The following is a 27,238-nucleotide window of genomic DNA, read 5'->3' as shown; positions in this document are numbered from 1 at the left end:
CTGATCGCTGTGCGCCCGGCTCTCTGCCACCGATCACCTCCTCCTGCCTTCCCCCTGGCGGCGGGCAGGCTGCCGCCCCTACTGAGCTGTGGCCCCTGCACCTCTTCCCTGGCGCCCTCCAGTGCCCAGTGCTGTGGTTCCCCGCGCCACTAGCCTCTATGGCTAAGACGGGCCTGTGAGGACTGCTTCTGTGTATGTTGCTTGGTGTGGTAGGCCTGAGATGCAGGAGTCCCTGAGAAATGACCACATGTCATATGAATGGCTATGGTGGGGACGACAACCTCCCTCCAGAAATAGAGTCTTGGGAGGTCTCCTTTCTTAATCCTTATGGTTAGACTTGGGCTGTACTGGCTCCCAGCCTCTAAGCACAACAACTATCTCTAGCTAATTTCCTGTCTACGACAATAAAATATGTTCTCCTGAATTAAAAGAAAAATACACAATGGGAAGCAATCGAGCGTTAAGATCTGGTCTCTGATCAAACAAATCCTGGCTCGTGAAGAAAAGAAAACTGCTGTGATCTATGGTTTCTCCATACCTCATGGGTGTGTGTTTGTAAGATCCACAAAATAATTTTGCAGTATCTTGTTTTCTGACAGTGTGTTTCTAAGAGGCCTTGCCATGAGGCTGTTCCCTTTGTGTGCTGCCTCAGAAAGTCAGAGGCTTCGTTATCACTGGCAGACCCTCAAAGCGTCCCCATTTTCCAGCGACAGACCTGGATTTACAGAAGCCGAACCAGTTTCTGGTGTTATCCTGGAATGTCCCGCTTTTCCTTAGGACGTCCTTTTTTTTCATTGGAGAAATTTTGGAGGGCATGGAATAGAAGTGGAGCTCACATGATCATATGCTCCCATAATACCGGTAATAAACAAGCAAGCAAACAAGCAAACAAACAATTAGAATAGTAGATAATAACAAAAGTAACCATGGTTAATAATAACAATAGATAACAACAGCAATAATAAAAACAACAACAACAACAATAATCCCTGCACATAGAAATCTAGCATACAGGGTGAGGCCAGAGCTGCCTGTTTTCTTGAGAGCTGATTTTCTCTGTATAAATAAGTGGATGTCTCTGTGACAGCAAGAGAGCAAGAAAGCATTCAGTCACCTGCGTTGTGAAATGCTGCAGCCCAGACATGGGTTTTTATCACCTCATTGAGATTTAGTATTGAGCGGGAAATTTTGACCCTGACTCAAAAAGTGCTGATATTTAACCTAATTGAACACAGTGAACATAAAAGTCTCGGTCTCCTTTGGGCTTCAACTTTGGAGTTACGTTGATGACCTCTGGATTCCCCCTTCCAACTCTTCTTCCTAGGCTGCTTGCGTCCCTTGCTGTCCTCTTCCCCTTAAGCTCCTGCTTCTTCAGTCACCAGCCAAGCTATAGGCCAACCAGTGGTAGCTGGGCAATCTCCTGCCTGCCCTTGCTTCTCTATGGCATTAAAGCAACCCATTATGGACAGAAACGTTATCTCTACCACCAGAAACCCTTGGTGCACCACAAAAATGGTTTTCAAACTGCGCTGAGGAACTTAGAGGTTCATTGGAAAGCTGATAGTTCCTGAGCTGGAAACTCTGTGATGGTGGGCGAGCTTTTCAGAAATTCACTTGTCCTCTTTGGTCCTCCTTCCCTTTCATTGTGAAACTATATAGGTCAATGATGGGGTGGTTCTGATCTAAGGTATGCTCACGTCCAGCACCCTCTCATGTTTATTTTTACACATATAACAGGGTTCTGTAACAGATGAGTCAATGTGGGAAGGACTCCTTCAAGATGAAGAGTGTTAAAAAAAGCAACAACAATTCATTACAATATAGGTAGCCTGAAACAGAAGCTGGGTGGCTTTGGAAAAAAATCTCTTTTAAAAGGAGAAAGTGACAGAGAGTTACGATAATAGCACTGATACTGCATGCAGGTGTGTCTTGGGGACTCCCCCCCCCCATTACAATCTTTGCATCAGGTTGTTTAGTACAGTCCCTTCTTGGGCCCCACATTTCTCCTCCCCTTACATACTTACATTTCCCACCCACCCCCCACACCTCCCAAAATAGACAGCTGACACCAGTCCGGCCACTGTTTACTTGAGTGGATTGCATTTGTCGATTTGTTTTCTTGTTTGTTTATTGCAGGAGATGGGAAATGCACTGCCGTGGCTCTCTGACTGTCAGAGGAAAACGGGAACTCCGGCTAATGATTACACCGAGAACGTGGCATTCAGATACCAGGAAACCGTCATCAAGTTTCAACCCAGGTATTCTCTTCCAAGTAAACAAATCTTGTTCACTTCTGTTTAACTCTAAATCAGGGCGGACACCTGCACTTCTCTGTTTGCAAACTGGCATAACTTGTTATCCACTCAGTCAGACATTGCCAGCCAGCCATGGTTGGTGCTCCCCTGGGTGCCTAACACTTTTTTCCAGTCTCAGGCAGCAAAAACCGATTTATTGAGCCCCCTGGGGGCTAACCCATACATGGCTGCCGGATCATAAATTTTGCAGGTCTACTCCCTTCGGAAACAAGGTTTTAGAAAAAGAAAAAACACAGCTGAAAGATGAAATTCTATGCTAAGGTAACCCAAGTTCTTTGTTTAAAAACCTGAATTCAGGCACCTTGAAATCATGCTTCATTATTTTCTCTCATAGAAGCTAATTGAAAGCCCTTGCTTCTGTGGTAAAATTAAGCACAGTCTGTGCAACTGATAGGCACTTTGCTAATGAAAACAAATGCGTTATTTTTTTGCTCAGTTTGCTAATAAAAACAAATGTGTTATTTTTGCTCAGTTCTTTGAGTTCTTACTAACCATTACAAACAACTGCTTTTGCTCAAGTGGGAATTGATCTCATACTTATTTGGATAACTATCTCATGATTCCACCACCTTGTCAAAATTGTGATAACTATTTCAAAGACAAATTGGACCGAGTTTCAAATTTTTCAAGACATTCTAAGGCTCAAATTGGTCTCCGTGCCATTCATACAAGTACCAGTTGTGTGAATCTTTCTTTTTCTTTCTTAGTCTAACTAGCACACACAAGACCTACTATCTGGATTGGGACCCTGACACAGGAAGATTAAGGTGGTTTATCCATTTGCTATGGTACCAGTCTAGATCAAGGGCCCCACAACTGCTATTTGAAATGTGGGGAAATCCTCCTAATGGTGTCAGTGGAAACTTTCCACTCAGTGCTGACAGCAGGCAGCAGGGGTCTGATCTGGATTGGGAATGCCACGGGGAGCTCTCTGCGTGCTTTTTATGCTAAAAAGTCACTCGCTTAATTGCCATGAGTGTGTGGTTCATGTCTAGTTTGCGCCTTAGAAAAAAAGGAAAAGTAGGTGGCATTCTTAACAGTGCCACAGTGGGTTCTCCTCCTGCAGTGTGTGGCTTTGTGACACATGAAAGCACACACAAAGATACATGTGTAAGCTGAACCGGCTCTCCATTTTGCCCCAGTCCTTGTTCTCGAGGTGGGCAGTCCGCCTTTTAAAACACTTCGAAGTGGCACCTACAATTACCCTCCCAATTTTCATGTTGCAGGACAGATCAGAGCGCATTCATTTCACCAAAGGATGGCACTGAACATTTCCAGAACTTCAGTGAGGTAAGTTTATTAGTGACCTGAAAAGCCTGCTATAGGATGCTGTGGGCATCTTTACTTAAGCAAGGACAAGAGACAAAGGGCTGGTTTGCACTTGCATGTCCCCCATTCATCCCTTTATGACTTGAGGATAATCTGTTAGAGATGAGTGATGGGAAGCACCTTTGCCCAAGATCCTGGAGAGCTGCTTTCAGATGATCTAGATCAGGCATCCCCAAACTGCAGGCCTCCAGATGTTTTGGCCTACAATTTGGAAATTGTAGTCCAAAACATCTGGAGGGCCGAAGTTTGGGGATGCCTGATCTAGATAATAATGGGCTAGACAAATAGTCTTACTTGGTATAATGCAGCTCTCTCTCTCTCTCTCTCTCTCTCTCTCTCTCTCTCTCTCTCTCTCTCTCTCTCTCTCTCATTTATTTATTTATTATTACTTAACCTTCACCTGTACAGATAAAAGGGCAGGGTACAGAACATAAAAAAGTAACAACCAAAGTATACAAGAGACAACAAAGCCTTATACTATACACCATCAAAACAAGCAAAGGCAGCTTAAAAATAGCAGGGAAGGCTAAACCTTCACCAGCACGAAAACCTTAAAAGTCCTGGGCAAAGGAATATAAGTATTAACCTGGGGCCAACATGGTAACAATGTCAGTGCTTGTTATGTGCATCAGAGGAGGGTGCTCCACAGAGAAGCAGTAGCGACCAGTGGGGCAGTGTGGGTACCCGTCTGCTGCTGTCCTAGCTACCCAACACCACAGGCCACTATTGCTTACCGAGAGGAAGAAGGGAGAGGGATGAGGCATGGGCAGCTAGTTGTGGTGCGACAGGTGGTGGTGGAGCTAATCCAACACTCCTGTGACTGGTGCCAGACTCTTCCCACCCTGCCCCATCCCTCTTGGTAGGTGGCTGTGGCTTGCGGTTCTAGGAAGCCAGGAGAACGAGACTCTATTCCCCATCACCACATAGCAAGCCATCTCCAGTGGTGGTGGCATGTGGGGGAAAACATCCTCCAAAGATCTCAAAGACATGAGCAGGCTGGTATAAGGAGAGCCACACTTCCAGGCGTTTGGGTCCCAGATAACGGTTCAGATGGTTGGATTTCGGTGAGCTTTGGTTCATGCTTCCATTGTCAGACAAGTAATAAAGAGTGCAAGGGATGTGCATGCATGTATGAATCGGCCTGATTTTATTGAAGGCATTTGCTTCGAAACACTAATTCTGGTGTACGTGCAGTGGTCCTGAAAGGAGGCAGGAGTTCTGCATTATGATCTGAATGTACGTGTACTTACTAAAGAGTAAAGGCCAACATTGACAGCATTGCTTTTCTTATGTGCATTGGAACGTTCCAGAGATTTGCATCATAGCTGCTTACTCCTTTAGCCGAGTGATCAGTGTCCATACAAATTATTTTGCTTTGTGCTGCTTATATGTCTGTCAGCTACAAAGGCTGATCAGTAAAGGGAGGGTCAAAAAGAGCCACTTCCTCCTCATCAGGCAGTCACTGTGGACAAAGAGGAACATCCATGGTAATTGGCTAGTAGAATGCTCTTTTTACTCTTGAGAGCCAGTCCTGTATTATGCTCAGCAAGTAAGCAGAAAGCTTTGTGGCAAGTGCTGCAATTGGTTAGCTGTTGAGATGGTGGCACTGCTACCTTGAAGAAATTGGGGAGAAACTTTGGGCTCATCCATACTTCCGCTTGTCCTGTGCCAAGAAATATGGACCTGAGCATTGTCCTGCTTGTCCCACTCTTTACCACTGAATTGGAACAAATGGCAGTCTGTAAAACACCCAATTGCTATTTGGTCCGATTCAGTGGTAAACCATGGGTTTCTCCAGGCAAAAGTGGCCGGCCAAAGAGAGGTGTGGGCAAGCCCTTCTTTGCACTCCTATAACTTGGTTGGCCTTGTGCTGTTTTGAATTACATGTGGTTCAAAATTAGCCCTGGGATGGCCTCCTTTTGTGAAATTACGCACCATACAAACCATGCGTGCCGTGCCACCCACCTTGTGACACGCATGCAGATAAATGAGCTGCCACAACTTGTTTATGGTTCTGGTTTGGTTCTATTCTGAAAACGGAGATTCCTTTGAAAATCAGAAGCATTTGTAAGCTTAGAGCATTGTAAAGGTACAAGGAGAAGATTGCTCAAGGTAGACGAGAGACCTTGTTAAGCTGAGGGGAGGACGTGCAGATGTTATGTACTGATAACAGCAGAGCGTAGGAGAACAAAAGAGGCAAAACTATAATGAGAGAAAATCAAGACTGGTGACTAGCAAAATAGTAGGCTCAAAATGTGTTGCTGAAGAGTAAATCTGAGAAGCTTTAAAAAATAATAATGATAAGGTTGCCTACTTGATCAGGCAGTGGGAAACGTATTAGGCCAAGAGGATATAATTGAGCAAATTTATGCTCTGATGACCATAACAGTGTACTACTGTTGCCCTGGGTAAGACAACCATCATGAAGGAAAATAAAAAAAAAAATTCCTTCAGTAGCACCTTAAAGACCAACTAAGTTTTTATTTTGGTATGAGCTTTCGTGTGCATGCACACTTCTTCAGATACAGTGAAATGGAAGTTTCCAGGCACTTATGTAGAGAAGGGGTGGGGAGGGGTGGGGATGGGGAGGGGGGATCACTCAGAAGGGTGGTGGAAATGGGTGATTGACTGACTGATAGCTGTTGATGACCGCAAACGACTGCAAATGGTTTTGCATGAAAAAGCAAGGGTTGAGATGGCTGAAGATCGCTTATCATGTATAATGAGATAAGAACCCGATATCTCTGTTCAAACCAGGTCCCTCCATGGTTTTGAGCTTGGTGATAAGTTGCAATTCAGCAACTTCTCTTTCCAGTCTATTTCTGAAATTCTTTTGTAGTAAGACAGCTACTTTGAGATCTTGTATAGAATGTCCTGGGAGATTGAAGTGTTCTCCTACTGGTTTTTCTGTCTTCTGGTTCCTGATGTCAGATTTATGTCCATTTATCCTTTGGCGTAGGGTTTGGCCTGTTTGTCCAATATAGAGAGCTGAAGGGCACTGTTGGCATTTGATGGCATACACAATGTTAGAGGATGAGCAATTAAATAGTCCTGAGATGGTATGTTGGATGTTGTTGGGGCCAGTAATGGTGTTGTCTGGGTGTATGTGGCAGCAAAGTTGGCATCTGGGTTTATTGCAGGCTCTGGTACCAGTGTCCATGTTAAGTCTGGTGGTTGTATTATTGTGGGTGAGGAGTTGTTTAAGATTGGGTGGCTGTCTGTAGGCAATGAAAGGTCTTCCTCCCAGAGCTTGAGAAAGGGAGCGGTCATTGTCCAGGAGAGGCTGTAGATCTCTGATGATGCGTTGTACTGTTTTAGCTTGGGAGCTGTATGTGATGACTAGTGGTGTTCTGTTATTTTCTTTTTTGGGTCTGTCTTGCAGCAGGTTCTCTCTAGGTATCTGTCTGGCTCTGTTGATCTGTTGTTTAACTTCATCAGGTGGATATTTTAGTTCTAAAAAGGTTTGCTGTAGAAGGAGGTTTGCTGTAGAAAAGGTTTGCATGAAGGAGGTTGACTAAAGGCATATTTGCACCAGATTCAGCATTATGGCAAGCATTGCATAATAAAATAGGCGTGACCTGGCACGACAGAACCCTGCTCTAGATTTGCCCTGTCTGTAATGCAGTTGTGGGTGCAGGACCACTATGGGCCAAAGCAGCACTTCTCAAACTTCTTTTTCATAGGACACATCACCTTCCCCCCACCTTTTGTGTCCCCCCCCCCAAAAAGCATTACCGTAGGTAACTCATATTTTAAAAAAGGTACTCTCTAGTGCAACGAATGAGGGGGGGGGGAATACACTCCCCTTCAGCACTGACTTCATAACTAACACCAAACCAGGTATGAATTATGAAAAGTATGTGCCCTTCCCAGGCCATGCTACATACCAGGCCACTGGTACATTTTATAAAAAGGAATGCTTAGTAGAATGCACTAGCACCGTATTATGAAAATCACTGGCCCTAGGCCAGGACCTTAATGCTAGTTTGATAGTCTGACTTTGACCACCACCATAAAAAAATCAAGTTCAGAGCCATGTATAAATATCCTCAGCTGTTCCAGACCTTTCCATTGAGCACCTAAATGGAGCTTGTTGACCACCAGGGATATACTTTGAGAAGCTTTGGGCTCAAGAGTTTGGGGTATATAGACTGCAGGTGCATCTCTACCCTCAAAGGCCTCTGCTTTAAATAAAGAGGTCGCTGTGGCACTACAGTACTTCCCCTACCCCAGACATTGAGCTTGAGCAGAAAAATCCAAATCATGCACCATGGTAACTTAAATTCAGTGCCGAGACAATCTTTATAGTTCTGCATCTTGTATAACACACACAGCATTCTGGGCTTGTTGGTATTTCTCAGCACCAAATAAAAAATGTATTTCATTTTGTGATAAATCGGCAAATGCGAAACAAACGTTCAGTTATCAACCTTAGAAATCGTGGGGAAAGGGCAGTTTCATAGATCTCTTACATTTCTTTAAGGGAACAGCAAAACTGGGTGGTTAGGAAATTCAGAAACACTCCACTTTTATGCATGTGTTGTAATGTGTAGCTTAATAGTAGTGGATAAAGTTGTAGTCTAGGTTATGAGCACAGAAGCATGGAATGCAAAATTGAATTAATGAAACACTTCTTTAAAAATAAAATAGCACACTTGCTTGGTTTATATACTTCATGGGGGCAAAGCACTATCCAAGAGTATTGAAATCCATCTTGTAATAGCTTGAAGTCTTATTTTTCCTCCCTTCGCTAACATCTGGTGTTTTGCCAGGCAGCGTCCACCCACTTTCAAGCTATCTTAAGGGCCGGAAACATCCGTTTTAAAAAAAGAAGTGAAAGCTTATGATTTCTTACTGCTTGCGTCTGTACCCAGCACAAATCCTGTGCTTAGGTGGTATAATTGCAGAATACATCCTGCCTTGACAATGATGCTTCTGCACCCAGTTCTGCAGACTCTTGCAATATTGCTTTGCATGCACTTAAATGGAGCAAAGAGATTCGGATGAAATATAAGTCAAAATGATGCCTTTGAAAAGAGCGTGATTGCTGCCACAGTTCTGCTTGTGAATCATATTCTGACGTTGCATTGAGTGAACGAGTTGCCTTTAAGAGCCCACTTGCAATTTAGTATACTGCGGAGTCTCTCCCTGGTTTATTTGGATCTGCCTTTCTGTTTGGGTTTCTGTTGTTTACCGGGATCAGTAGTTGAAGTCCAGAAATGTTATAGTCTAAATAAGCTGTCTGCTAGACAGAAGAATCATGTGAAGTGGCTTAGACTGGAGACAAGGTGCAGCTCATTAAGCCATTGATAGCAGTCCAAGTTTTGTAGGCCAAGTGCACAAATAATTCAGATGGGTCAGTTCACGCAGTTGCACCGAGAATGTAGGGCCAGGGATGTAGTGGTAAATTTGGAAGTATAAGCACTCATCCTGGCAGCCCACACCCCCAAAGAGCATCTGAAAGCATTGTTGATCTCTGTGGATTTGTTGGCAGTCAAGAGAGTAATAAATGCCTCATTCTCTGACGTCCTCTATGCTAATCTGTCACAACAAAAGTCAGAAGCTGAAGGTCTTGTTATCAACTCAGTCGCTTGCGAGAGCAAGGAGGGCCTGTCAGTTACCCTCAGCTCTTTGACGGGTGACATAACTGCTAGTGCTGTTTGTGTGGGGAAAGTCCTGGAGCTGTGCTTTGCTTTGTCCATCCTCTTCTACGCTGCCGATGTATCGTTTGTTGGTTCGTGTACAACTAGCCGTTAGGTGTCTTGGAAACTGTGGTCATTTCAAAAATGGAATAGATGGAGGTCTGGCAAGGGGCTTGGATAGCTGAGTAAAGGGTGCAGTCCCAACCATGTCTGCTCGGAAGTCAATCCCATTGAATTCAAAGGAGCTTACTCTCAGGCAAAAGGGGTTAGGATTGCAGCCCAAATTGCAGATACAGTCGTAGCTTGGTTTTCAAACAGCCTAGTTCTAGAACGTTTTGGCTCCCAAACGCCAAAGTGACTGTTCCAGTTTGCGAACTATTTTTGGAAACCAAAAGTCTGATGGGGCTTCCACGGCTTCCAATTGGCTGCAGGAGCTTCCTGCAGCCAATCAGAAGCCGTGCTTTGTTTTCCGAAAGTTTTGGAAGTCAAACAGACTTCCGGAACGGATTCCATTTGACTTCCAAGGTGTGACTGTATACTTTGAGAGCTCTGCTTATTTCTTACAGGCTTGGTGTGTGGTCTAAAAACCTTAGTAGAGTCACATGGAAGCCAGTTCCCAAGTTCAGGATGGGCCAATAAGTCCATGCCACTTTCCCACATGTTCACTCCTGTCTCTTCTTTTTCATTTCCACATTAACCTGTTGAGTTTTAAATAAAGACGTGTGCCCAAATTTGTATTTCATATGTGAATTTAAACACATGTTTCTATGTGCCTTTTCTCTCAAAATGCACACCTTAGAAATTCTGTCTTTTTTGTGTTCTGTGGGTCGAGAGTCATGTTGGAAAAACCAGGAAGTGTGGAAAGCCGGCAGCTAACAAAGTTCCAGCCTGTGTGTTAGTCTGGGAGGTGTGGGTCAGGTTGGTTCATACCAGAATTCAACAAAGATCCGATTATTCAAGCATCCCTCTCCAAAGGTCCACCGTACACAAATATATTCTAGCAAAGGAATGTGGGGGTGGGAGGGGGGCCTATGGCCCTCCATGTGTTGCTAAACTACAGTTCCTATCATTCCTTTCTATTGCACGTCCCCTCTGGGGCTGATGGGAGTTGAGAGTCCCAACATCATCTGGAGGGCCAGAGTTTCTCTACCAGTGTTGCAGTCTGATCAAAAGACACAACCCAGGCTGGGTCTTTGAAAGTAAAGGGGCAGGACTACAGAGACGGACATCAGTTCAATTTTCAAAGCCCCCCCCCTTAAGTTCTGTTGGTGCAAAATAAGGTGGTTCTGTGTAAGCAGATGCACTGCCCCCTCCAGAGCTCCTTGCAATAAACAGGTTCTTCATCACCCATCACACAAGGGTCATTTCTTTAGTAAATGAGGGAAAATATAGCCCTAATGCCATGCCCGAATAAAGCAATTTCTGCATAGCTGGTTCAGCAGTGGCCTGTAACAAACAAAACACGAGTCTCTTTGTGTTTCACTGCTGTTGGTTTGTTCTGCACACAAAGGAAATGGCTGACTGGAAATGGCAGTGTGTTTTCTCCCTCTCCTTTTCCCATCTTAACAGATGCTGACAGTTTCCTTGTTTATCACATCTAAAAACCATAGCAATTTCTTTCTGGATAAATAGAGGTAGGCAAAGATGTGTTCTCTTTGATGTCTCTCCACCCCCACCCCCCGGCACTCCCCACAACCAACACCAAAATAGACTCTGAATCTACCACCTTCCTTCTTTTGAAATGTTGCTTTCCTTGAAAGGATGCTCTCTCTCTCTCTCTCTCTCTCTCTCTGTGTGTGTGTGTGTGTGTGTGTGTGTTTTCAAATAAAGCCTAGTGTTTAATAAAAGCCTAGCGACTAGTATTCGAAATGGCCTTTTCATTGTTACGTATTTCATTGTATGCTGACTTTATTAAAAAAATATTTGATTAACCTTGGCTTTCTGAAGTTCTTCCAAAGACTTTGGTATTCAGCCTACATAGAAAGAGTCAGCGTGAGGCCAGTTTGAGCCTAGAAGGGAGATTATATTATTATTATTATTATTATTATTATTATTATTATTATTATTATTAATTATTTCTTCTTCGGCGGTCACTTGTAGCCGAGTAAGATTGTCTTCCGCAAACACGATTTTAACAATGTTTTAACAATTTTAACAATTATTATTTAGCACCATATATGCAAATGAACAGGTGTGATAGCTCCCTTTCCAAAGAGGCATGCTATCTAAAACAGACACATGAAAACAACACAGGAAGGGGTAAGCAGAGACTGCGCTAATGAGAGAAGAGCATGTTGTCATTTCTATTACATGCCCTTTTTCTTAGGTCACATACACACTATATATTTACAGCACATTGTCGTCGTCCCCAAAGAATCTTGGGAACTGTAGTTCACTCATTGCAGAGCTGCAATCCCCAGCTCCCTTAACAGACTACAGTTCCCAAGATTCTTTGGGGGGTGGCAGAAGTCATGTGCCTTAAATGTGTTTTACATGTATGGTGTGGATGTGACTTTAGTTGCAGAAAGATACAGGGAATAGGAGGTTGACCCAAAGGCTTCCTTGAAATGGTGGGTTTTGAGGACAGCTTAAAGGAAATAAGAGAGCTGGTAACACAGAGGCATTCTGGGAGGCCATTCCAGACATAAGAGGCTGTGAGGGAAAATAGGTGGAGCCATTTCAAGAAGCAGGAGACCTTTGGAAGCCATGAGTGGGAGTGATGAATGAGTGAAAGGGGGTGTCAAAGCTAGGGATGGGAGACAAATTCAATTTAGTTCACATTTACATTTCCCGAAACAACAGGACAACAAAAATACAGTCATTCTTTGACATCCACACTCCTCTGAATTTCGCAGTGCGCTTCTCCAGCCAAGCAATATGCTCAAAAATGCATTCCCTTCATTTTTTGGAGTGTACATAGAAATGGATATGTTGTTGAAAATACCGCAGAGTACATTATATTAAGAAAACTGCTCTGTAAATATATGAATGTAAGGCAAAATTGCACACAAATGTATTTATATTAGGAGACACCCACACTAAAGGGCTGGTGAATTTTCCCGAGGACCACAAACTGAGGTGGAAATGTGGAGAACTAAGATTTGAAAATATATATATCTAGAAACCAAAAGAAACCAATTTTTTAAAGACCTGCAATCTTAAGCGAACATATTGGTTGGGAATAAATTCCACTGAATGCTGTGGGACCTGCTTCTGAACAAACATGCGTAGTTGGACTGTGCTGTAAGAGTCATAAAGAAAGCAGAATTTTGCTACAAGTGACTCCCCCCTCCCCAATAGTGCTGCAGTGAGGGGAAGAGTTGTACCTGATAGACTTTTGTCTTGTACATAGCTCCTTAAAAGTAGTTCCCCTCAGGGTCTGGAGCTGCCAGTTTCTATCAGTGAATCGGGGCAGGAGGAGGAAACGGTAAGTCTTGCCAATGGCTGCAAGTGATTGATATTGAACCTTCAGGTTGAGAGGCGCCATTCCTCTGAATACCATTTTCTAGGAAATAGCAGGAGAATGCAATTGTGGCCATGCCATGCTTGATGGCTTCCCAGAGGCCATTTGGCGTGCTGCTGTGGGAAATGCTATGCTAGACTGACAAGGCCTTTAGTAGATCCAGCAGGACCCTACTTACGTTCTTAATGCTTTTGTGGCTCAGGCATATGAAGTAAATGTGTACGTTAGAAGAATGGCTTATTTTCCAAGGGTTCACCTTCGGAACAGTTTTCCTCCACCTTTCGGTAGCACTTCATTGGCCCATCCCCCTGAAAAGAGGAAACAGTAAGAAATGAGAGATTTCAGACTTGACAGTTTGCAGTTATTTATATTGGTTCTGTATGCCAATTCACTATCAAGGTCATGTTTAAAAAATATTTTTTAAAAATATATTTTTATTTCAAATCCCTCAATGGTAGCTGGAAATCTGCTGGAAACCTCATGCCTGCAACAGATGGGGAAAATATATATTTAGAGCTGATTTAATTTTTCTAAAAATGAGTATATTACACCATCGGCATTGCTAAAAACAGCACTGACCACCCAGTTTTTAACACACTAGTCTGCTTGGGCAGTTTTGTACCATAGTTAGTAATGAGTGTCAGCTGTTAATTATGGAACAAATATATATATGTAGGATTATTCTAAATTGAGGAGTTTATTTTCCTCTTGATGATGGAGTTAATTGCTTCTGTCTGGTCAGCCACATGAGAGCCAAATATCCCTGCTTATTCTCTTGATGCCTCCCAGGGCAGTGATGTGCAAACTGTTCCGGGGAGCTCTATGCTTTGTAAGAAGTTTAGTGGGGATTTCCAATGGGAAGATCAGTAACAGCAGAGAAACATCCCAGAAAGACTGCTCCATCAATCCCCAATCCTACGACTGCAGGACTGCACTTGCTGGCTTCTCTACACATCACCCACTGGAGGGGAGAGATCTGGTGTGCGTTCTCTATATGGGTAGGCTCCTTGCATGACTTAGAACCCCGCACTATATGGGTTCAAAGTCACATAGGAAGCAACGGTCCCCACAAACAAATGGTGCTGGAGAGAGGTTAGGGGTCAGTGACCACAACCCCGTTACCAACCAATCCCCTTTTCTGGGTGCCCTCATCACCAGAAGTTAGTTGGGGGGGAGGGGAAAGGGCATTTTTGGCTGTGGTATCCACTTAAAGGAGCTCCCCACAGAAACCCAACTAGTGCCTAAATTAATACTATTTATATTCCAGATGGAAGGTTTTTTCTTCACCCAAGCATTTTAGGTTATGCCGTGGAATTACTCTTTGTAGATTGTGTTGCGTTGCTTCAAATTTTGCTGCTGGGTTGTTAGTTATTTTACGGCGTTGCAGCCTGCCCTGGAAACAATGCTCTCCCTCTCTGATGAAAGGCAACATAGAAGTTCTTGAAACAAAATGAATTAAATCATTTAACGCTCCTGTGAGCCAAAAGCCACCCTGTATCTCTGGGTGAGGGAAGTTCTAATGCTGAAAGTTCTGGCCTTGCCTTCTTCCCTCCTGCCTCTTCTGGATGGGTGGCAGTGCAATGTCTTTTGTGTAGAATCCAGTTTGGTTTGTTCGGTTCTTCCCAATGCAGAGAAGGGGCACAAGTTATTTGCCTCAGGAAGAGAAGGAGGTCCTTGCAGACAAGTGGTTCATGCAGAAACCCAGAAGCTAAACTCCCGTGAGGGTGTGGCATTTGTCACTCTTGCACACTCTAAAAGTTAAACCTCTCCCCCCCCCAAGAGGAATATATGAAGCGTCTCTTCCAGCTTTGATTCAGAAAACACCTGGCAGTGATCATAAGTCTAAGAAACATTGGTGTAGGGTAGGGGTGGGTGAATCTTATCAAGGTTGGTTTCTCTTGGTTTCTCATTTCTCCATTCTTAAATCCAGTTCTCCGCATTTCTCCAGAAATTTGCATTAAAAAAAAGAATCACGAAAATTTACCGGTGTTTTAGTGTGAGTTTCTCCTAATAAACACATTTTCATGCAATTTTCATTAATATAACACGTCTCTGTAAACATTTTTCACTAATGTAACAACACATTTTTGCACATTTTCACTAAAACCTGCATTTTCATATATACTTTCTCCAGATACACACATTTTTGCAAACACTGTTTAGTGCTAGAACTGTATCACAAAATTCTGAGAAGTGTGAATTTCTAAGGGTACCTGGGTTTCGGTTCACGTAAGGGTCAGGAAATGCAGATTAGGTGATTTCTCATTATAATGCAAACAAAATTGAACTCCACCACTAGCTGAGGGTATATTTGCATACAGTGTAAGAGGTTCTAGGTTCGGACAAAGAAATTGCTGGATTGAGCTCCTGTATCCCTCTCCCTGGGCTGTCACTTGCCTGTCTGCCGTTTAAGAGCCAGTGTGGTATAGTGGTTAGATTGCTGGATGAGGACCTTTGGAGACAAGGGTTGAAGCCCCCACTCAGCTGTGAAGCTCCCTGGGTGACCTTGGGTCACTCACTGTCTTTCAGCTTAACTTTTCTGAGAGAGTTGTTGTGAGTGTAAAATCGGGAAGCGAAGAACTCAGTGGCGGAGCTTCATGCTCCGGCACTGGGGGGGGGGCGGAGAGCAGGCAGGGGCAGGCCGTGTCCCGGGGTGGGGCGCATGTCCTGGGAGCATGGCATGCTGCCCGCAGGGGCATGGTGCGTGTCCTGGGGGCGGGGCACGCTGCCTGCAAGGGGCATGGTGTCCTGCATGGGCGGGGGGGGGCAGCCGCGATGGCACCCTACTGGGATCACACTGCCGGGGATGTGGGCTCCCTCCCCCACTCCTCTTCCTCCGCCAGGGGAAGAACTGTGTTTGCTACCTTGAGCTCTATAGAGGAGAGTTGGGGTATGAATGCAAATCAATCAATCAATCAAATGTAAGCTGTAGAAATATGAGGTCACATATTTTTGGAGCAATGCTCGTTTATGCCTTAGCGTTGACAAGCTTCTTTTGCTTTATCTTGGATTGTTACCTGCGTTCTGCCCTGTTGGGGGTGGGGGAAGAAATTGTACTTTCATGGCCTACACGCGGACTTACATCACCTCCTCGGTCCTTGAATGGTTAGGGCTGTGGGAATGCTTGCATCCCAGCAAGATGCTTGTGTCAGATTATGCGGCTAGAGCATTGTACTCTGTATTCAAGACTGGGAATGAGAAATGGATCGAGCGTGAAACATGAGCTGGAGGAGCTGGAGCTGGAGGAGCTGCTAAGAGATAAAGAGCCTTTGCCGTCATTGATTTGTTTGTAGTGAATGACAAAGATCTGTTAATTTTGCCCTGGCACAGGATGGGAAATGAAAAGCCAACCCTCTACTCAAAAAAAGAAAAAAAGAGAGGAGCCTAGAAATGTAACCCTTTGCTTTCTGCAATGTATTGCACAATATGCTATGGAAGGATTTTATTCTCCCCCTTTTTATGAATGGAAAAGGGGGAGGGGCTTAATGCCACCAGGCCCTGCAATCAGCACAACCTGTGAAATCCTTACAAGGCATTTTTTTTTTGCTCCGAGAGCAAAGCCTCCAGCTTCTCAGACTGGCTTTCAGGAACAAATCTTTTCTTCTTTTTTGCTGATGAGATGATCTTTCCCTTGTGTCATAAATAATCCAGATCTGTTAAATAGATGGAGGAAATGAAGGCGCATAAGGAGTATGGCATGTCTAAGCAGTTAATTCACTTTTCCTGAGCTGTGAGGAGGAGCAGCCTTTCCTACAGACAGCCCCAAGGAGCTGAAGACTTGATCCATTCCATTCCCTCGCTCTCCATCTATCCCAATGTTCTGTTTTTGCCTGCAGAATTCTTTGCTGAAGCTGCAAGCTCTTGAAACTGACCTCTCTGCATTTCTGCCAAACCAGGAAGAAACACCACAGCTGCCGGCTTCAAAAGACCCGGTCACTTCATCGATCCCAACCAGCAGTGTGCAAGTTGATGGGGAGAGTTGTGGAGGTAAGAGAAGGTCTTTGTTAATGGGCTGTCCTTGTTTCTGATTATAGAGGCAACTCAGTGGCATACATCTTGACCTAATAAATTGCAGCCCCCCCTCTTCAAACAGCATGGAGGACTGAGTCATAATTTGGAGGCACACTTTTTATTTATCATTATTATTGATTAAATAAAAGTTAATACAGTCATACACACACACATGTGGCTGTGAGAGGAGAAATAAAGGAAAGCCAAATGCCATTTTGTGTGTGTTTTGATTCATATAAATACTGATTACTTTGGGGAAGAGCACCGTCTTGAAATTGGCCAGTTCCTTCATTTTCACACAAAATTGGTTTCCGTAGGTTTCCGGCAATTTCACTTCTGATTATGTTCTACTGTTGGATTGTGCTAACATGTGCTCTTTTTCAGTGACTGTTAGTCTGTTGCCTGTGTTCCCCCAGCTCCAACACACACTCACACACTTTAGCCAGGCCATTGTTGATTTCCCCATTCTGTTATTGATTGCAGACTGATTGCCTGAGCAGAGCAAGTGGAAGACTTAAAAGCCACACATTAATTTTCATCACCAATGACTTGCTCATCAAACACACTATTTTTTTGTACATCCTTTTTTTGTTCATTCCTTCCCTTTCCTCTCTTGCTCAAAATCAACTGTTGGAAATAAATGGATTTGAAGCATGGGATTCTTTTCTGTCAATTCAGAGCTTGTAATCATGCAGATGGCATGAGATGGGTTCCTGGGTTCAGGCAGAAGGCAAATCACTGTGCATGAAAGTGGGTCATAGTTAGCAAGTCCAGTATAGCAAGCAGATGAGTTATAGGCAAGCTTAAAATCTGCAGACTGTGTGTGGTCTCCATTAAGGCAAATGGGTCAGTATTACATGGCCTAATCCCAAGGTAATTTTTATAGATAAATAAAGTGACTGTAGCAAAAGAGCTTATTTCAAAAGCTTTTTATTCTCGGTCATTTTGCAAAGGCTAACCCATCTCTTTCTAAGAATCTCTCAAATTAGTTTGGCAGCTCTACCTTTTGAGATGCATTTCACATCCTTAAAAGCCACTGGTGCAAAAAACTCTATAGCTCTCAAGGGCTAGAGAGATCCTCATTAGATGTGCCCCAATTAAGGCAAAGAAAGGAAGATGCATTCAGCTGCTTCCGTCAACATCCCCTATTTTGTCTTGGTTTAAGATACTGTATATAAAAGAGACCCAAACCACTCTGCTTTTAAAATTGCTGAGTAGATCAATTTGGGGTGAAAGAAAGAAGCCACCGTCCTCCATGCTCAAGGTCGACCTTCCTCTGATACGGCAAAATTCAGTCCACACACCAGGCATAGCCAATGTAATGCCGCCCAGACGTTGGCCATGCTGACTGGGGAAGATGGGAGTTGTAGTTCAACAACATTTGGAGGGCAGGCTGCTGGCTGCTCCAGCACATACACATTCAAAAGCAGCCAATGCACCCCCCCCTGAATTCATTCTCTTGTGTCCATGAGGATCATTGTCCCAGGGCTAGTACATTTGTAAGCTATTCTTAAGTTGCACTGGAACTGGAAGGATTTTATTTTCCACCTGGCAACCTGCAACTTCCCTGGTTTGAGAATTGTGGACTTCTCTTGGTCATGAGCTAGGAGGCACAGATCTCCCTGCAAAAGCTTTGCATTAAAGTTCAGGATATATAAATTAAGGAAAATAACCTCAATATTGATCTTTGTATATTTGGAGCATAACAAATTGGCTTGCGGCCATTGTGCTGAGGGAGTTGATTTCACCCCAAGCGTTTGTTTACCAATTGAACCAAACTTAGGACCGAGCCATTAAATCAGTTAAGAAAAGCCATGTGAATATACAAACGCGAGGGTACAATATTCGTCATAAGAAGCCAACTCCTCCCTTTGCCCCAACCTGATTAGCCTTGCCTTAGCACAGAGTTGCACAGCTTGCGAATGATCTTGTTGTTCTGTTACCAGTTACGAGTTACGTATGCTTGGTTTTGCTTCCAGCCTGGTTCTGCAATAACAGGGCGGTTGTCAGACTCGCCGCAGGTCATTGTGTGTGGCTGGCAGGGTGAATTCAACCATGTGGGGAGCCTGTTGTGGATGACCTGCTTTCTCTGTACCTGTTCTGATGACAAACCTATTTGAAGAAGCAGATTCATGGCTGGAGCATATGATAGGCTTCCATAAAATATTACCTGTGTTGGCTGCCTCCGTGGAGCAACTGCTTTTGTCCCACCCCACAGAGTGGTTTTAAAGTGGTTGCCATGCAGCATCTACATTGTGTACAGCTCACAGCAACTATTCTGCAGTTGCATAATTCCCAGATCTTTCAGCCAAAGGTCTGGCTGAAAGTCCGCTTCATGCTGGATTGCAACTCCCGACATGGCTGATGGGAGTTGGAACTCCACAACCTATGGAGGGCCACAGGTTAGCCACAGGTGGATTGTAACTCCACAATCACATGTGCTGGCGAAACTCAACACCCCTTTCTTGGGACTGCAGAAACAGGAGAGGCGTCCCATTCTGGCTTGTCTGGTGAGCTGCCTTTGGCTGCAGAGGATTAGAAGCTGAGCAGGCAAAATAAAACTCTTACCTGAGAATGCATGTAAAGCAGAGCACAGCAAACAATGCAGCAAGGTTACCTTGTGCAGACAAATGAGTGTCTGTCTGTGGACCCTCTCCTGGACCGACCCTGCACAAGTGCAAAGGTATTACTGGGTAGGAAACTGCAGTGCTGCTTACACTGTGGTTCCTTGCTGAATTTGGTTGTTCAAATGTATTGAAGCACAGGCGTGTGCATAACCACAGTGCTGTCAGCTTTGTGTGTGCTGAAAGGGGGATTGATTCCAAGTACCTTCTTTTTCCCTCTCCCTCTCCACCTTTGAATGACCAAATTTCCCCAAGAAAATACATATGCACCCCAAGTTCTCCATCTTTTGAATACCAGCTGGAATGTTAACAATAGGCAGTCTTTATTTGAAAAGGAAAAAAAAACCTTGCTCTTTCTTTTTAATGTAAATATAAAATCTATCTTGGGTGGATTGTGTGAGTGGTGATTGATCCATGATCATAAATTATAGAAGCTGTCAGTCAATACAGTTTGGAAGTCAGGGGAAAGAAAACTAGGTCAGATTCGCTCCTCATGATGTCTGCCAGAATGCAGCACTATTCAGTAGTGTGTGTGTTTTCCCCTTTAAAGAGATTTATTAGAAGCTCGCAAGCTCTTTAATCCTTATATATATATATATATATATAGAGAGAGAGAGAGAGAGAGAGAGTTTGTTTTGTTGTTTGCCACTATGGGCTCCTGGGAGGAAGGGTGGAATAAAAATCTAATAAGTTTGACCAAACTGCGGGAGGCAGTGGAAGACAGGAGTGCCTGGCGTGCTATGGTCCATGGGGTCACGAAGAGTCGGACACGACTAAACGACTAAACAACAACAACAACTACTATTACTAAATACATGTATTGCACATGCCATCTATTTAGCTTAATAAATTATTTTGGCCCAGCTGTTTTAACTTTATATAAAAATTAGGCTTTGCGTGTTCTGAAAGAAACTGATAGGGGTAAAAAGGTCCGTCCCCCCCCGATTTTATTATTACGTGGCTCATTTGTTTGATGTTTTGCCCAAGCTTGTCCCTTTTGAAAAGAGTCATACAGCCCAATTTAGAGTAGGGTTGTCCTCTTTTTCCAGATGTCCTCTTTTTCATGGGTAGAGTCATAATAGCGATCCCTAGTTAAAAGAAGAAGTCGGCAAATGTGCCCTCTTTTTTGCTCTTCAAAATTTGGCAACCCTACTTTAGAGGTTCTTTGGTGGATGTAGGCCAGGCATCCCCAAACTGCGGCCCTCCAGATGTTTTGGCCTACAACTCCCATGATCCCTAGCTAACAGGACCAGTGGTCGGGGAAGATGGGAATTGTAGTCCAAAACACCAGGAGGGCCAAAGTTTGGAGATGCCTGATGTAGGCAATCTCCCCATTCGTCTCTTTATAGGGAGCTACTTAGGCCCAAGGACTGCCTAATATACCGGTAGCTAGCATATAACTTTTTTAGTGTCGCGTCAGGATTCACAAACACATAGTATTTTAAGAGTGCAAGAAAACGATTATCTCAGGAAGCATAATAGAAAGATTTATTCACTCATCCCTTACTGCTGCTAGTAAGTTTCATTAATGTCAACCCTGACTCTAATCCACTGAGCTATGGCCGTTCCTCAGTCTCTTCAGCCAAGCAGCATCTTTGCATGTGCATTGTCCTGCATGTGACTGGCAATTTATTCTTCCAATATTCACCATGTGGCCTTGCCCCTAAGCATGTTAGCTCAGAATTAGATACCCCTGGGTTCCGTAGGACTTCCTTCCAGCAAATTTGTTAGGATGTCAGTCTTAAAGTTTTTCTTTTAAACTATTTATTTTTTGATGCGCACAGCCTTCTCTTGGTATATGCTTACATCCCTTTTCCGCTATGTCACATCACAACTTTCTCCAGGGAGCACTGATGAACCTCAGAGGCTCTTTTAATGTGTGCAGCTAATGAGCTTTGCCCTTCTAAATGCCTGTTAAATTCATCTTGTCATTGCAGAGCCTGTACAAGTCTACAAAGAGGGCCAGGCAGATGCAGACAATGGACATGAAGACCACCATTCCTTAGGGACCAGCAGGCTGCTGTATCACATTACTGATGGAGATAATCCTCTGCTGTCTCCTCGCTGCTCTATTTTTAGCCAAAGCCAGAGATTTAATTTAGACCCTGAATCAGCTCCTTCTCCACCAAGTGCTCAACTGTTCATGATGTAAGCTAAGACATGTTTTATTCCCCAGGGCTGCCTCTGCATGGCCATCAATGTTTCTCTCTAATATATATCTGGTGCTCTCCTCCCACCTATTAAATAGCAAACATCAAATGATGCTGGTGCGGGATAGCTCAGTTGGTAGAGCATGAGACTCTTAATCTCAGGGTTGTGGGTTTGAGCCCCACCTTGGGCAAAAGATTCTTGCATTGCAGGGGGTTGCACTAGATGACCCACATGGTCCCTGCCAACTCTACAATTTTATGATAACCCTTTCGAGAGTGAAACAAGTGGAAACTTCCTCCAAAGAACCCTGGGAATTTTAGTTTGGTATAGGTGGTGAGAATATAGTTAGCTCATAGAACCTCAATTCCCAGTGTTCTCTGAGGAAAGGTAATAACTTAAACAGGTCTAGGTTTGGAGTACGGCTAGCCCCCCATATGTTCAGCTACAGTGGAATGATTCTGTGTGCACATATGCACACTGCTGAGATATGTTTTGAATGGATGATAACACCCATTTATTTAAAGATAAAATAGATGAGCTTAACTGTGCTACAAGCATAATCTTGGCTAATAATAATAATAATAATAATAATAATAATAATATGCAGTGCTTTTTCTGGGGGAACGCACACCCCTAAACATTTTGTGAAACTAAGTTTGGCCTCATTGAGGGGCAGTATTTCAATATGAGTAGGAAAATGAGAGTCCCCCTAAACATTTTTTTAGAAAAGCGCTGATAATACGTAATATTTTCATAACACTTTCAAGTGTCCCAAGTGCTTCATATACATTATCTAGGTGAAATCTTTATAATAACCCTATAATGGAAGTCAGTATTGCTACTTTTGATCCATGGCAGGCAGGCTATTGCCATAGGTGCCAAGTTCCGGATTGAAAAATCCAGCATCAGCAGCGCTGCCGGACATGCATAGAAGCAACTTCCGTTGCCGCTGTGCCCATTTCCAAAATGTCTGCAGTGCCAGAAGTCCCTTCTACGCACTTCCAGACATGCGTAGAAGCGACTTCTGGCGCTCGGCCATTTTGGAAATGGGCACAGCGGCATCGGAAGTCACTTCTACGCATGTCCGGAAGTGCGTAGAAGCGACTTCCGTTGCTGGCGCGGCACCAGAAGATCATGGCCGCTGGCAGGAGCTCCGTAATCCAGGGGAATATGGGGTATTTTGCCATTCGGGACACCTGCGGGAAACGGTAAGAAAATACGGGGGTTTCCCGGGGAAAACGGGGTACTTGGCAGCTATGGCTATTGCAGAGTAAAAGAATACATAATGGAGCAGGTTGGAAAGAAGCATCAGAACTGTGGGGCTGAGGCAGAGGTTCATGGTCAGAGAGCAGAGATGTTATAAAATGTGTTCCTATTTTTATCTCTTATATGGTAAGTATTAAAGAGGCGCGCAGTGCAAATGAGCTCGGCCTAGGATGCAAAAGGGAGAGCTGGGTTCTCTCAAGAGGAAGTGGAATAATAATACTGGGAGAAGAACACTTTAAAAATATTAAATATATAGTGGTGGCCCTTAAATGCTCTGTCCCTCTGCCAATCTAATCTGAGAATAGCATTGCCACATGTCTGAGCAGTCTCTTTAAAAATCTTAGGTGCTTTCAGATACTGTTGGAGAGCCCTGGACTGATCACTTGTTCCCCTTCCTGGGGCATCCCCATTGCTCTAGCCCAGTGTTTCCCAACTTGTGCCTCCAGCTGTTTTCGGACTACAATTCCCATCATTCCTGACCACTGGTCTTGCTAGCTAGGGATGATAGGAGTTGTAGTCCCAAAACATCTGGAGGCACAAGGTTGGCAAACACTGCTCTAGCCAACTGAGGGCCAATGCTGGATCAAGTAGAGACCTCCCCCTCCCCCCTGTTTTATGCTCTGTCTTACTCCTCTTCACTTTCCTAATTCTTCAGTGCAGGGGTGGGGAACCTGCTGCCCTCCAAATACTGTTGAATTCCAATTCTCATCTTCCTCAGCCAGCATGGCCAGTGGTCAGGGACGATGAGAGAGTTGGACTCCAGTAACCTCTGGAAGGCCACAGGTAGGGTTGCCAGACTCAACAGAGGACAGGACTTCTGTGCCTTTAATTGCCCTGCTCTCTTTTGAGTCTGGAAACCTTAAAGAGAAAAAACCAGCAGACCCTTTGCTTGGAAATTAAACAAATGGTCTGCTGGTTTCTCTTTAAGGTTTCCAGACTCAAAAGAGAGCAGGGCAATTAAAGGCACAGAAGTCCTGTCCTCTATTGAGTCTGGCAACCCTAGCCACAGGTTCCCCTCCCCGCTGTATTCCTTTCTTCTGTCCCAGCAGATACACATACAGAAAGAAGTTTCCAACTCCAGCCCCTGTTTTGCTAACCACACCCTTGAACAGTATAGAAATCATGGTGCCAGGTGGAGTCCTGGGATTTAAAGCAGACCTGCCCAACTGGTGAATGGGGTTGTCAACTTCTGAACTAAGCACTGTGGCTGTGTGTCTTTAACAGCAGCTTGATGTGTAGACATTAGCAGGTGACTGTCTTCATTTCCATGAGAAGCTTCACTTCCTGCTTTCAGCAGATTCCATAGCTTTTCAAGGAACAAGCAGGCCAGGCCATTCCACTCCTCCGTTTCTCCTTCTCTCTCTCTCTTATTATCCCTCCCCCACCTCCACCCTTCATGGTCTAATCTCCCCCCCCCCCACCTCCACCAGAGTTCCAGCACTCCACTGCAGTTGTAGACCTAATCCTGCAAAGCAATTTCACATTGAGGACATTTTTGTAACTTCTACCTTTGTAGGCCAAGAAGTTCTTCCAGAGGTAGCTGCGATGACTGCAAAGAGCCGCAGACGATAGCACAACTCACAAAGCACCTGCAAAGTCTTAAGAGGAAAATCAGGAAATATGAAGAAAAGTTTGAGCAAGAGAAGAACTATCGGGTGAGAAACCACACATGTTTCTGTGGTGTTTGATGAGGTGGATGAGACTGCATTTGACTTGCTGGGTCACAGGGTTTATGTGCCTGGATCAAATTATGTTTCTTTCTTGTTGTTTCCAGGGTCCAAAGCAGATGCAAATCTGCATTACTAGTATTTATGTTGGTGAGAGACATGGCAGTCACTAGTGTTGATGGCTGCAAGTGACCTCATAACTACAAGTGACCTCATAAAGCTCTGGGCTAGTTAAGCAATGATGTCACAAATACTCAGGTGCTGGTTATCAGATACACTTGCCACATTAAGCAATAAGAGCCAGTAGTCACCTGGGCACTCGCAAGGTTAGGGAGCAGCAATGTGCAGTCTTATTATAGAGGCTGGTGAAAGGGCAGGTAAGTAGTTTTTGCCATTTAGACTCTAGCAGGGTTTGGATGCCATCAGTGTGTAACAGAGTTTGGCAGTCAAGTTACTTTTGACCCAGCCTGGACCACAATCCAGATGTCAGCTGGAACATTAATTTATATATTCTGGGTTGATAAATGCAGAATGTATGTGGGCAACTTTGTCCATTAATAATGAGAGCTGTATGAATAACAACAGCCACAGTCTAACCACCCAGTTTCCCCCTTGTTCTTTCCTGTCCAGCCTTCTCACGCTGACAAAATATCGAATCCCGAAGTAATGAAATGGATGAATGACTTGACCAAAAGTCGGAAACAGCTTAAAGGTACAAACAACTACCAGCTGCAGTCCGTGGAATACCGTAGGCCATTTCTCTTTCACCAATATGTGTCATTAAATCTGGTGGAAGACAAGGGGGAAAAGGCTTCTATTAGCACTTGGGGTCACGTCTCACTTAGTTCTTGAAGGAGGGTCAAATTCAGCCAGAAGCTGAAAGACTGATATTTAATATTGTCTTGAACCCTACCAGAAAAGCAACTAATTTCCTAACAGCAGGAGTGGACAGTTGTTGGACTCTAGTTCCCATAATCCCCCTGGAGCATGGACAAAGGTCTGGAATGATGGGAGCTGTAGTTCTGCAACATCTAGGAGAGGTGCACAGGACTTCTGTAGAATACACAAAACTGGTTTTACCCAAGTCTTAACAGCCATCACCTCCCTGAAAGCATCCTGGGAACTGTAGCAATATCCAAGTCCTACTACCCTAGTCCTCAGTTTTCCCTAGGGAGAAGGAAGTTGGGTTAAGCTTGTGTAAGCTGGCAATGTAGATTTGCCCTTTAAAGTGCAGTCTGCCAGGAGCTGTTCCTGTGGAATCCTCAATGAAATGAATGGGGCTTGAATGGAAATCAGGCTTGCTAGATTCCATCCCTTTTCCTGTAATTTTAAATAGCAGCATCATTGATCTCCCTCAGTGCCACAGAGTGCAACACTAATGGAGTTAACGCTGAGCTAATAGCTTCATTATGCTGATACCTTTTACACACTCATAGTTAAGTGATGCGTTTGATCCTATGTTACCAAACTGCTTAAAAGACTTAATTTCCCCCCATTCTGTTAAGTTGTGAGTGTCGGATTTTCCCTTGAGTTTGAGTTTCTTAGGCTTCCATTATAAGCTGTATCCCACCCAGAAGGAAATCATCCCCACTTCATACTTTTTCCTTCAATTAACAATGAGGGTTATGTTGCAATGATGAGACAGATGAGGGTTTTTTATCTCCAGAATGCAAGGTGGAATAAATCAGGACAAGTAACCTAATCATCATATTATCATTATTATGAAGGCATGTGCAAAGTTGAGAATGACCACAGCAGGTGGAATTCAGATGCAGAGCTTCCTGTGGGAATCTGGAGTGATTTAAGTCTGTTGATGCGTCTGTTGACGCATGTTGAGGCGTCAGAGGCATGTTGCGAGGGCAGGATGTGGGAGCAAGGATCCAGGGCCACACTCAGAAGCAGAATGAGGAGGAGGGTCCCCAAATGCAGTAAGCAAAGGGGTAGCCATTGTGAGAACAGGATGCTGGACTTTGAACTGATTCATCTCTTTAGGTTCTTGAAGCCAGGGGTTTTATCACGTGTTTTGTGAGCTACCATATATGGATGGGGGGTTGCATTTAACTCTGTGGGTCACCTGTAAGGGTTGTATGTGAGCAATCCAGCTCAGTGTGGTGGTGGTGGTGTGTGTGTGGTGGCAGAAGGAATGTGTTGCAAGTGGTTGTTCACTTGTATCCTGGGAATTTTCCTCCCAGAGCTGAAACTCAAAATGTCAGAAGAACAAAGCTGCCCCCTCAAAGCAACTCAAAGGAACCTTCATCAGGAAAGCTCCAAAGAGACTGTGAAGCAGGACACAGCAGGAGCTCCCCCGAGCCCCTCCGTAGAAGAAACCATGGATGCCGTGATGAAACGACTGAACGAGAAGCGGCAGCAGCTCCATATCCCCGAGAACGTTAAGGTAACACAGCTCTTGTACAATATTCCTACTCACGCAGCCTTCAGCCAAGTTCAGCTCCTGAACTGTTGGGCCTGTTTGTCATGTGATGAACCACCAGAAAGGCAGTGGCAGCTTCCATGCATTGCTGCCCCACCCCTTCAGTGTAGCTCCATGTTTTGCCACCAGCAGTTTAGAACAGCTAAATGAAACAGTTTAGTAGAGCTATACGAAAACTGCAGGGGGAGATACCACCCCTTCCTTACAAATAATGTCTTTAGGAAGTCTTGGATGGACAAAGAAGTAATAGTCTGTTCAGAAAAAAATGTGCAGTTCCTTGTCAGAATGATTCGCGAAACTTCCACTAGGGATGAGAGGTGTACAATAGAACATTAATGT

The 27,238-nt window shown here is 44.2% G+C and overlaps 1 protein-coding gene across 13 annotated transcripts in view; it reads left to right on the top strand.

Moving 5' to 3' along the window:
* The window catches only part of FAM13C (family with sequence similarity 13 member C), an 87,308-nt gene that overhangs the window by 44,817 nt on the left and 15,253 nt on the right, over positions 1–27,238 (top strand). For 11 of the 13 annotated variants that reach the window (XM_088670224.1, XM_088670218.1, XM_088670219.1 and 8 more), the window contains 7 exons: positions 2,137–2,258; positions 3,542–3,605; positions 16,586–16,736; positions 21,322–21,532; positions 24,318–24,456; positions 25,099–25,180; positions 26,661–26,863. In XM_088670224.1, coding sequence (XP_088526350.1) covers positions 2,140–2,258; positions 3,542–3,605; positions 16,586–16,736; positions 21,322–21,532; positions 24,318–24,456; positions 25,099–25,180; positions 26,661–26,863 — 969 coding nt within the window. In that variant the 5' untranslated portion in view covers positions 2,137–2,139. The remainder of the gene's footprint in view (positions 1–2,136; positions 2,259–3,541; positions 3,606–16,585; positions 16,737–21,321; positions 21,533–24,317; positions 24,457–25,098; positions 25,181–26,660; positions 26,864–27,238) is intronic. The other 2 variants (XM_088670217.1, XM_035137985.3) reach the window with 1 other exon arrangement.

Source organism: Zootoca vivipara, chromosome 5 (assembly GCF_965207765.1).
Source record: "Zootoca vivipara chromosome 5, rZooViv2.hap1.1, whole genome shotgun sequence".
In the NCBI taxonomy this organism is placed as follows: domain Eukaryota; kingdom Metazoa; phylum Chordata; class Lepidosauria; order Squamata; family Lacertidae; genus Zootoca; species Zootoca vivipara.
The sequence above is the reverse complement of the archived record's forward strand: the minus strand, read 5'-3'. Positions and strand labels throughout refer to the sequence as shown.